The sequence below is a fragment of the Siphateles boraxobius genome, unplaced genomic scaffold (genome assembly GCF_051911475.1).
Source record: "Siphateles boraxobius isolate OS27281-9 unplaced genomic scaffold, OSU_SipBor_1 65, whole genome shotgun sequence".
Lineage (NCBI taxonomy): Eukaryota > Metazoa > Chordata > Actinopteri > Cypriniformes > Leuciscidae > Siphateles > Siphateles boraxobius.
In genome coordinates, this window is record NW_027509192.1 from 17,132,998 (window position 1) to 17,145,308 (window position 12,311).

Below are 12,311 nucleotides of genomic sequence, written 5' to 3' on the forward strand. Positions count from 1 at the left end.
AATAAAACATGGATTGTACTACAAAAGTTAATTGTATGAACATATGCCATTTCTTCAACTAACTCTCAAACACCTACTGAAACAACTTCTACAAGTGAGTATTGTTCATGGACAACTGACATATAGCTAGGCTATATTTTATTCTTTTTTTATTACTAATGAAGTTTTATAATGATAATTGTCAAACAGCAGCACCTACGAGATTTAATTAATATATATAGACAATTATGACATACAAACAGTGGTTACATCAAAATATACTAATATGTTTTTACTTACATGTTTCCTGATTTGGATCTGATTTAGTTGTATATTCATATTATTGACTGATGCCTTTCCTTTAAATAAATCTTAACTACAATTAGGATTCTATTGAGCCTTTAAAGGGGACAAAAATATATTTCAATGCTTTCACGCTCTCGTGCAAATGTTTTGCTTTCTCCTGAGAAACTTTGTGTTCAACCAGTCTGATCGGACTTCTGGAGTCAGTTACATATTCTGCATCACTGCTGATTTGTGAAAGCACTAGAGCTATTCCTATGTCCAAATCTCCATACAAGGCTCCTGTTTTAGAGTAATTATTTCAGTGATAGTTTGACTTTCAATGTAACCTCCATCAAAATAAGAACAATAGATAATGTGATTTAAGGCAAGCTGATTTGCATCTCAGTATCCAAGCATGTCAACTAGTTGCATCAACTGTTCGGATAGTGATAGTATAATCAATGATTTCTGTCAGGACATCTTAGTTGTAGTTTACCTGTTTGAATGTGAGAATCCTGTCTCACAAATGTTCTTGGTTGTATTTTATTCGCATAGATTAAGGTTTTAGTATCATAATCTGCTAGTGAGCATTCTTCTGAGACATCAGCCTTGACACCATCTCATATTTACCCTTTTAGACAGAAAACTGTACAACGACATTTTACTCTCACTATCTGCGTTTCCATTACCCTTAAAATTGCGCAAATTGAAATTGCGAATTGAAATACGACCAATGGAAACACATCAATTTCGCAAAAACTCCCATTTATCGCAAAAATGTTTTTACGCTCGCATGTGGTTTTTCAAGGAAAATTCGAAAAAGAAATATTTCGCAAAACTTCAATGGAAACTGCTTTTGCGCATTTACAGGTCACTTAATGTAGAAGGGACGGTATGTTTGGACAAAATGCGAGACAGAGTTCTTTATTAAATTCATAAAAGACAAAAGAATTACAGGAATACTGGATTCTAAACCACAAAGAAATGCGACAATCAAGACCTCGAAGCAGATATGAGCGAGAAACACCCAGAAACACCAGTCGCTCCAAGTATAATCTCACAGCGACTGAAATAACAACATCATCTGTGTTTTTGAAATGGGATGAACCAATTGGATATACATCTGTCTTTACTGTTACATGGAGTCCAGCGAACAGGGAATCTTCAATAGATACTAATAACACTTTCTATAACATCACTAATCTGAAACCGGGAGTCAATTACACATTTTGTGTCACTGCTTCAGGATCAAAACCTTTCTGCATCTCACAATTGACCAGTATGTAGAATTTTAAAATATCTGTCCTCTTCCTCTTTGAACACATCTGATCATCATCCAAAGCTCCTTCACAGACTAAACATTAGAATAGTGTTTTAACTATCAATGTAACATACTTCAAAATAAATAAAATACATAATGTTTTTTTAAGGTTGAACTATTTACATCTTAGTATATACTAGCGTGTCACCTAGTATCATTAAATGATCTGATAATGTTAATATAATCAATAATGGCTTTCTTCTTTTACATTTTTAAACACATTACAAAGTGAACTCCTCTCTGACCCAGAAATTATATGGAACCAGTTACAATAATATTAGTGGCATTAAAACTGCAATATCTTTTTTGGAAACATTTTTATTTATTTTTTTCCAGATCATGAGAAAGAGCAAGATCCCGGATCTGGATCTGGATCCAGTCTGGATGCTGGTCAGATTGTTGGCATAGTTTTTGGAATGATCTGTATTCTCTTGATTATCACTCTCATTGTCTTCTTCTATTTAAGAAGGTGAGTTACCAGTATCATCAGAGAAATGAAGATTGGACAGAGCTCCATCCAGATTCATTTTATTAACATTTCTCTATTACTCTCTGTTCCAGACAAACCAAAAAAAAATGCCCTGACATCCCTGTACACAACATTAGGTAACTTTGTTTTATATATTTTATAGATTAATATTTATTTGACAAAACTTAAAAGTGTAACTGAATTATTTGTTTACTTTCTATTTCCAGAGATAAAATAGAAGTAACTTTTTATTATTAACCCACATACTTGTAATTAATTTTAAAGTTGAAAAAAATTATTCTTTAAATTTTTGTAGGTTTTCGTCCTCAATGATTTCTTTGTTTTATCATACACAGTAATAGTGGTTTAAGAATAGAAGATTATGAAGAGTATTTTAAGCGGAAACATGCAGATTCCAACTGTGGTTTTGCTGAAGAGTATGAGGTACACATGGGAAACACATATAAACACATAAACAAATATATATATGTATATATATTATCAAACATTTGTGCTCGATGACTTGTCATATAGATTCATTTATGAATTATAATAGAGTTTTCAAAGTCTAGGTTTAAAGAAATGCTGTGTTGTTGCAGGAGTTGAAAACTGTTGGAACTGCGCAGTCAAAGAACGCCGCCCTGTCTATTGAAAACAAGGCAAAGAATCGTTACACAAATGTTTTACCTTGTGAGTAGACTGTCTGACTGACTATTGCATATTGTATTAAAAGCTGGTGAAATTTTGTGGAATGCACAATGAAAATACCACCAGAAAGCATCTCATTCTTGTTTTTTGTGCAGATTTCCATTATTGCAAATAATTCCAATAGTGCAGAATTATGAGGAATTTTGAAAAAATCAGATGACTATAAAATTACATGAATTGCACCTGGACTATTCACACGGATGTCACATTGCAGAAAAGCAGACACATTTTCAGTTCATTTCCATATATGGACGTGGCTCAGATTTCATTTGAAAATTGAACGTTCAGTGTTTTGTTTTAGACATTTCAATTTCATTCGAAAATATTTGGCCCACATTCAACTGCGGTGCAAATGTAGCTTTATTTTAGTATCATGAATCTCAAATTTTCCCACTCCTAAAAGTCTCAGAAAGAAGTGAACAGTTGATGTTTGCCACTGTTACAGATTCTTGATTGAGTAATTAATGTTTGAATCTAATTGTATGCAAGGAACACAAAAGAAGAACACAAAACAAGATATTTTGAAGAATGTCGGTAACCAGGCAGTTGATGGACCCCATTGACTTCCATAGTATTTTTGGAAACACTTCCTTTTACTGTACATTAACTTACGTGTACTTACAGCGTACTTACCTGAGAAAGTACTGGGTAATATAAGGTAAGTACATAGGTTAAGGTTAGGTGTAGGGGTAGGTTCAGGGTTAGTACCTCGTTATTACCAGTTTTTGTAATTACTATAATAAGTACATAGTATGTACATGGGGAACAGGACTGTAAAAGGAAGGGTTACCATATTTTTTTCCTACTATGGAAGTCAGTTGGGTACATCAACTGTCACGGTATTCGACATTCTTCAAATATCTTGTTTTGTGTTCAGCAGAATAAAGAAATTCATACGGGTTTGAAACAACTTGTGGATGAGTAAATGATGACAGAATTTTCATTTTAAGTGTACTATTCCTTTAACTAAACTAGACACAGGTGATAACAATCAGAAACCGCAGGAAATCACATGAAAAAAATATATCAAAATAAGAGCCCTTGGAATTTAACAGAAAATGACAGATATACAGATACCGTGTGAATTTATACTAAATCAGATGCATCATTATTAGTTCTTAATACATAAATACTGACGGAAACTAATTGGATCTTTTTTTCCTTCTTCAGATGATTGTTCAAGAGTGAGATTATCAATGTGTGGCAACCCGTTTGATGACTACATCAATGCCAACTACATTCCAGTGAGTAGATATACAAAAGGGAATTGTCAGCAGGTCACATGACTTCTCGATATGTTGTGTATATATATAGATTTTTCGCTAATCATATTTATTGATTTATTTTTGGTCAGGGCTACAATTCAAGAAAAGAGTTTATAGCTGCTCAGGGTCCGTTGCCCGTCACAGTAAATGAATACTGGAGAATGATCTGGGAAAAGAACGTCTACACCGTAGTGATGCTGACCAGATGTAACGAGCAGGGACGGGTGAGTTCAAAAATGTAATATTGAAATATTATTAGTCACATTGAAGAGTGGTCAAAATGTATATGCAGAGTAAAGCAAACCAGCAATCCGTGTCATTTTCTCCAGGTGAAATGTGAGAAGTACTGGCCATCTGAGACTAATCTTTATCATAACATCTCAGTGACGACCACCTCAGATATATCACTGGACAGCTGGACCATAAGAGACTTCAGAATCAAAAATGTGAAGAAATCTGATATCTCCATTTCCACTTTCAGTAGCATACAGGAGTGAATTTTGTTGTTGTTGTTGTTTTTAAATTAGTAATATTCACAATAATATGATTGATCACTGTAGGTGAAAACAGCAGAAACTCGCTACGTACGCCAGTTCCACTTCACAGCGTGGCCGGATCACGGAGTCCCAGAGACCACTGAAGTCCTCATTGATTTCAGACACCTGGTGAGGGAACACATGGACCAGTACTCACGCCACTCTCCAACTGTGGTGCATTGCAGGTAAATGAGATTCCTATAAACAAAACATTCGTGAATTTATATTGCAATGCGAACATCAATAATAAAATTTGCCATTCGTTTGATTAAACCCTCATCTCATTATATGACCTTCGGAATTTTTCAGTGCTGGTGTGGGAAGAACAGGGACCTTCATTGCCATTGACCAGCTGATTTTCCAGATTGAAAGAGAAAGCACGGTGGACATCTACGGAATTGTTAATGATATGCGCATGCACAGGGCTCTAATGGTCCAGACTGAGGTAAAGGACCGTAGAGGAAAATTCAAAGCTCAGTCAACAACATTTGTGGCATAATGTTTATCAAAACCAAAATAATTTTAACCTCAACTGACTTCTTTCCTTTGAAAAAACTAAAAAATGGATGCAACAGTAAGGCACTTACAATGAAGTATATGTGGCCAGTTTTTAGAGGATTTGAAAGCAGATATGCAAAGCTTATAATTTTCTAAAAGTGACACAGATGTAGATGACAATGGTAAATCGGGTAAGGATATGTCTCCAGTAATGAACATTTTGCAACAAATGTTGTTGATTGACCTTAACTGCACCCAGAATATATTAGTGTAAAAATTGGAGCTGATAGAATTTGACTTCCACAAAGAAACTCTCAATTATAGTAAATTAGACTTATACTTTTAAACTATTCTATGTTTTTTATTTCTTTCTGTTTTTCTACAACAGGAGCAGTATGTTTACCTCCACCAGTGTGCGCATGACATCATTCGATCAAGAACCGGAACCAACGTGGACTTAATTTACCAGAACAACGAAGCACTAAATATCTATCAGAATGTAAAATATTTAAAACTGTAACTGTGTACGGCCTAAAGATGGCCCTCGGTGCATATTTAAAAGAGCATTTTTAAATTTGCTTTAAAAATAATGAAATTCACACTTTACATTTACAGTAGTTCAGTTGTAATTTATTTTCTTGCACAATACCCCAAAATTTTGGGTAAAATTTAAGAAATATATTTAAGAGATTACACTGGAAAGAATGCAACATGTTCTATGTTCATTTTGAAGTAAACAGCAAATAATGTGCAAGTAATTGTATTTATATTTCAATTAAGAGATCTTTATTTTTTTACTGTGACATGTCCAAAAGGATTATTTTGAATAATTTTACATGATATATTTCCTGCAAACCCCTGTACATTTTAGCTGACATGATTGTATCTGCTCATAGAGGCATCTGTGAGATCCCATTTTTTATTAAATGTGTACCTCTTCAATGTACAATATACAGTATATTACATCATATAACCATTTAAAGCGGTAACAAAATGATTTTTCTTTTTCCCCACTAGATGCACTCCCAACCTGACAATGTTCACAAAAAAATGTGAATGCGTTTGTGCTGTTATAGACATATTTAGAAAGTAAGAAAATATGACATTTTTGATATTATTATTATTATTATGTTTTTTAAGGGTTTAGCTGTGTGCACAAAGTTCAATCTGCTATGTTTGATATGAGCATTTGCTTGAGATTTGTACTTTACATTGTGTTTTGTTTTTATACAGTTACTGTAGTTTAAGACTTCTAATTTGATTAGACAGCAGCATTCCTAGAGTGCTAATATTTAGTATAGAAGTACAGCTATACAAACTATCCAAATTATGTCTGAAATGTAAGTAACTATATATTATATTATGCTCTATCTATCTACTGCACTTTGTTGAAAAGTGATTACACCCGCAACTGTAATGTTATTAAACTTATACCCGCACTCTTACTTGTGTGATATTACTTAAATATATTTTCGAAAGCATTGTTTAATCCATTTTTACTGTTTATACCTTTCTATTATCAACACTTGCAATATTTTTATTTAACATTTGTATTTGTTTTTGAACAATAGTTGCACTAGAATCTCTTGCCCACTTACATTTCCCACTGGTCCCTTCAAGAAAAACTATTTCATTTGTTTCTTGCTTTTATATCCTTAACATATTTGTGTGTATGACGTTATTTATGAAGCCTTGCACATAGGAAGTGCCTTTTCCTATTTTTGGTTTTATCTAATGATAATAGATAATGATTCGGATACATGCTGAAAACAATGACCAGAAAAAATAAATAACAAATAAATGCATTTTTAAAAATATCAAAAGTACTGTGATTATTGAATGGAATTGATTCTTTGGATGGAAGTGAATGGAAATTCTTGGATGGAATGAATGGAAGTGCTCTTTGCATTTTTCTTGCATTTACATTTAAAAAAAAAAAAATTGGCAGAACATTTTTCTCTTTATTCCAAGCACTCTTCCTGCCATTTCACATAAGATATATAATATAATGTAATACATTTGTGGAGTGTGAGTGATATGATATGGGCTTGAGGTAGGGGCCCTACATGGGTATGTCCATGGGTTCCATATTGGCAACTATCTAAATTAGCCAATACTGATATTACCACAAGTTAAAAAAAGAAAGAAAAAAAGGGCCTGTTTAAAATAGTCATAAAACTTCCTGTTTGGATTGAGGGAACGGAATAGCACTCATTATCACAATAAGAGTAACATTTAGCGCTGGTGACAGCAGTCAGCTCCACCTTGAGCAAAAGCTCACTGAAACGGTTATGTTCTGTTTGATTTAGGGGGCTTTTACACTGGGCTCGTTTGCTGCGGTCCGAGCCCGGGCGCGATTGTTCCCGGCGCCCCCCGCAGCGTTGGTCTGGTTTCACACTCAACTTGATTCTATCGAACTCTGGTGCATTTGCGTGCATCTTACGTAATTGCAAACGTGCACGGCGCATGATAGAAAACACGACGTGGGTCAATATATTGTGTTTCTTTATTAATTTGGTGCTATTATTCATAGCTGAGTAAACAACCCAGGTTAACTGTGTGTGTGTGTGTGTTTCACATAGTCTATCTTTCCGCTGCTTGCAAATGGACTCTTTTGAGGAGACAGTGGATTTCCATTGCTTTGTTGCCCTGATTGCACGCACTATGCGCGAATTCACTGCAGACTCACTCTTCCTCGTATCCAGGGTAAATTTTCATCCCTTACGTGTGTTTTATTTAACTAAATACATCATAATCGGCTAAAACGCATGCGCAGGATACTTTACTTCCTGAACAAGTGCGCATCCGAGTCCATGTTGTTTTCACATACAGGTCCTTCTCAAAAAATTAGCATATTGTGATAAAGTTCATTATTTTCCATAATGTAATGATAAAAATTTAACTTTCATATATTTTAGATTCATTGCACACCAACTGAAATATTTCAGGTCTTTTATTGTTTTAATACTGATGATTTTGGCATACAGCTCATGAAAACCCATAATTCCTGTCTCAAAAAATTAGCATATTTCATCCGACCAATAAAAGAAGTGTTTTTAATACAAAAAAAGTCAACCTTCAAATAATTATGTTCAGTTATGCACTCAATACTTGGTCGGGAATCCTTTTGCAGAAATGACTGCTTCAATGCGGCGTGGCATGGAGGCAATCAGCCTGTGGCACTGCTGAGGTGTTATGGAGGCCCAGGATGCTTCGATAGCGGCCTTAAGCTCATCCAGAGTGTTGGGTCTTGCGTCTCTCAACTTTCTCTTCACAATATCCCACAGATTCTCTATGGGGTTCAGGTCAGGAGAGTTGGCAGGCCAATTGAGCACAGTAATACCATGGTGAGTAAACCATTTACCAGTGGTTTTGGCACTGTGAGCAGGTGCCAGGTCGTGCTGAAAAATGAAATCTTCATCTCCATAAAGCTTTTCAGCAGATGGAAGCATGAAGTGCTCCAAAATCTCCTGATAGCTAGCTGCATTGACCCTGCCCTTGATAAAACACAGTGGACCAACACCAGCAGCTGACATGGCACCCCAGACCATCACTGACTGTGGGTACTTGACACTGGACTTCAGGCATTTTGGCATTTCCTTCTCCCCAGTCTTCCTCCAGACTCTGGCACCTTGATTTCCGAATGACATGCAAAATTTGCTTTCATCCGAAAAAAGTACTTTGGACCACTGAGCAACAGTCCAGTGCTGCTTCTCTGTAGCCCAGGTCAGGTTCTTCTGCCGCTGTTTCTGGTTCAAAAGTGGCTTGACCTGGGGAATGCGGCACCTGTAGCCCATTTCCTGCACACGCCTGTGCACGGTGGCTCTGGATGTTTCTACTCCAGACTCAGTCCCCTGCATCCACAGGTCCCCCAAGGTCTGGAATCGGTCCTTCTCCACAATCTTCCTCAGGGTCCGGTCACCTCTTCTCGTTGTGCAGCGTTTTTTGCCACACTGTTTCCTTCCCACAGACTTCCCACTGAGGTGCCTTGATACAGCACTCTGGGAACAGCCTATTTATTCAGAAATTTCTTTCTGTGTCTTACTCTCTTGCTTGAGGGTGTCAATGATGGCCTTCTGGACAGCAGTCAGGTCGGCAGTCTTACCCATGATTGCGGTTTTGAGTAATGAAACAGGCTGGGAGTTTTTAAAAGCCTCAGGAATCTTTTGCAGGTGTTTATAATTAATTAGTTGATTCAGATGATTAGGTTAATAGCTCGTTTAGAGACCCTTTTCATGATATGCTAATTTTTTGAGACAGGAATTTTGGGTTTTCATGAGCTGTATGCCAAAATCATCAGTATTAAAACAATAAAAGACCTGAAATATTTCAGTTGGTGTGCAATGAATCTAAAATATATGAAAGTTTAATTTTTATCATTACATTATGGAAAATAATTAACTTTATCACAATATGCTAATTTTTTGAGAAGGACCTGTACACGCGAATCGCATCACGGTTCGGGAGCAACCGAACTCAGACCATCTCCTCCAGGCAGTCTCGAGTTCGATACCCCAGTGCGCACCTGGGTTCCATGACAGCGTTCACATTAGCGATTTCTCATGCGAACCGTGCCCCGTTCCGAACTAAACTGCCAGTGTGAAAGTCCCCTTAGTTTTCACTGTGACCCAGTTTCCTAGTGTGTGCCAGTTTGTTCCCTTGATTGATTAATTATTCCGTTCACCTGTTGTCTTATTAATTAGCTCGTTAGGACCAAACAATTAAGTTTTGCTGCATTTTTCTTCCCCCGGTCTTTTTGTTGTTGTTTTTTTCCTTCCATGGACCTGCCTGCTGTCCATCTCCTGTGCCTGGAGCAGTGAGACCGTCCGCTGGAAGATAGAGCTCGCTCTGTGCACTTTACCACCACCAGCCTGAGCAAGTGATCTATGGCACACCTTCCAGCAGCAAAGAAGGATTTCGCCACATTCGAGGAGTGGGTGCTGGTGAACAACGATTCCCCGTTCACCATCGGCCTGACGTCAGCCCCACTCCACGTCCAGAGACCAGCCATCCACCCCCCGCGAGCTGCACGTGGAGTTGAGACCCGCGTCTCTCTGTAGGCAAGGGCATGATGAGCTGGTGCCTACTTACGTCACACAGTACCACAACATCCAATAGGAAAATTCAACTGCAGTAGCCACCGTTCAACCTGATGAGGGCAGCACTCAGACGTTTTTACACCATATATTGTAGAATTAAAACACTTTATATCCAAATGTCAAACAATTTACTTGAATCAATGAACAGTATTAATAAAGCCCCAGTCTTACAGATCATTAACTGTTTTAGCGTTTAGTTACCCTTTAAGTTATTGTTCTGTTTATTTTTTGACTATTTTTGTATATTTATTTTATAGTGTGTGTGTATACAATATATATATATAACGAGCCCAAAACAAATGTTAGGTTGTCGGTTGACCTGGCAAGGCGAGCATGCAGTTGTGGTGCCGTGAGAAATTCTTTACTACCTTCTTTACTTCTTTACTAATTATTGAAGTTTGCGTGTATATATTTATAACTTTATTTCTTATCTTTATTGTTTTTTGTTTGCCATTTTTTCTGTGACTTTTGTATAGATTTGGATGGTTTTTATTTTTTTTTATTTTACTGAGACTGTTATCACCTTTCGAGCACTTTAAATAAACATCTCTTTACACATAGACATCACTGACATGTTTGGTCCTTTAACAAAGTGCTGTGTGCATGTTTCTTGCATATTCATTGCCCGTCACTAGAGGGCAGCCAAGCACTTTTCCTGTCATTACACATATGAATAAGGTTTTCAGAAATATCAAACAGACATTTGTTCACAGTGGGTTTTACAGTCACCAGGAAACTCAGCTTGACCATTTCCTGTTGACTTCCTGAATTATGCATTATTATGCTAGAAATATTGATACCTTTTGAGTTAATTCATATCAAATTACAGTGAATGAGTATTAATGCTGATAAATCAACCACTGATTTAGTTCCAGAAAAAAAATCTATCCATCCTAAACTCTCTTCATAACAGTTGTTCAGTTTATCAGATTAGGTAAAATTGTATCCATACTCCATGTTTACTTTACTGTTTAAATAAAAAACAAAACAAAGGAGAAAATGAATTAATAGATTTTTAATGAAAAATCATAAATATTGTATTGTTATACATAAATATTGTCCATGAAGCTTCTTGCAATTCCAAATATTTCTCTATACATAATACCGTAAAACACAATACCGTAATCATTCAAAATAAAGTTGTCTGAATGTCAAATGCATGCAATAATTTATTAAAGTAATGAAACATGCATCCTTTTGCATCCCATCTTTACTGTTTTGTAAAACAAAAATCTTATAAAATTTGGTGTATTTTCATGCCTATTTTTTATTTATTTGTTGATGTTTAATTTCTTAAGTTTATGCTTTTATATATTATGACTAAAAGAGCCATGGTAAAATGTTTAATAGACTCAACCTCAATAGAACAGTTGTATGGACAGAGTATGGACATCTGTATGGACAGATCTGAATATGCTTTTCTTAAAAACTCTTAAACAATTAAGTGAAACAGAACACGAATGTGAATGACGTCAGGCTTCATGAGGTTAAATCCAGCACTCTGGCTGGTTAAGCGCCTCCTTTCCTCCAAAGGCATTTCCTTCCGTCCGCGCTCCCACAATACAGCTGTACGCCAGCGGTTATGGCACACTATGGACCGCTATTTTATCTCTCCACCGTACTATATCTCTTGAGGATGCAGGTGTGCGCGGTTAACTTTCAACTTCCAACTGTATCGCGTTTGGAAATCAGCGTTTCGAGCGGCCTTTCCACATTTTGAGACGGCATACGGCGCGAGCGTTACTTTGTTTCGGGACAAACGCGAGCGTCTCACAGTTCCAGTCCATTTAATAGCCTACATAATTGACGGTTGTTGAAGTGTTAGGAACCCAATCAAACCCAAACCGACCTGTTCTCGATCCGAGATGAAGTCATTCGGATACGACTAGGTCTCCTGCCACGTTTCTATCTTCGAGAGGTGAAGTTGTGACTGCAACAGAGGTAAGATAAATATGCTATAATATGATAACCTAACATGACTGTATTACAGCTGATGCTTTGAATCATGATGGAATGATGGGCTGTTTAGCATAAATAACCACAAACGAGCATCACTTATTATTTGCATTTGGATGTGACTATGATTATTGATGTCCTCTCCGGCATCCATCCATCCATCCCTAACCAGCTCGAATCCTTTTAAACGTTACA

The 12,311-nt window shown here is 36.5% G+C and overlaps 2 protein-coding genes across 2 annotated transcripts in view; both read left to right on the forward strand.

Moving 5' to 3' along the window:
- Positions 1 to 1,943: 1,943 nt before the first annotated feature.
- ptprjb.2 (protein tyrosine phosphatase receptor type Jb, tandem duplicate 2) lies at positions 1,944 to 6,876 on the forward strand. The gene is made up of 11 exons (XM_077211396.1): positions 1,944 to 2,054; positions 2,147 to 2,191; positions 2,411 to 2,498; positions 2,654 to 2,744; positions 3,933 to 4,006; positions 4,117 to 4,251; positions 4,357 to 4,473; positions 4,588 to 4,748; positions 4,873 to 5,008; positions 5,450 to 5,560; positions 6,079 to 6,876. Exons 1-11 carry the CDS (start codon positions 2,002 to 2,004, stop codon positions 6,115 to 6,117), a joined length of 1,050 nt encoding a protein of 349 aa, XP_077067511.1. The 5' UTR covers positions 1,944 to 2,001; the 3' UTR covers positions 6,118 to 6,876.
- A 4,736-nt stretch (positions 6,877 to 11,612) lies between these two features.
- Positions 11,613 to 12,311, forward strand: part of osbpl5 (oxysterol binding protein-like 5) — a 66,069-nt gene continuing 65,370 nt past the window's right edge. Inside the window, exon 1 of the mRNA XM_077211336.1 lies at positions 11,613 to 12,101. The gene's annotated coding sequence lies outside the window, so the exon portion shown is untranslated. The remainder of the gene's footprint in view (positions 12,102 to 12,311) is intronic.

Excerpts from the sequence above, each read along its gene's own strand:
- ptprjb.2 (XM_077211396.1), top strand. The coding sequence starts at position 2,002 with ATGATCTGTATTCTCTTGATTATCACTCTCATTGTCTTCTTCTATTTA. Across the intron at positions 4,007-4,116 it reads TCAATGCCAACTACATTCCA|GGCTACAATTCAAGAAAAGA; the intron begins GTGAGTAGATAT and ends ATTTTTGGTCAG. Across the intron at positions 4,749-4,872 it reads CCAACTGTGGTGCATTGCAG|TGCTGGTGTGGGAAGAACAG; the intron begins GTAAATGAGATT and ends GGAATTTTTCAG.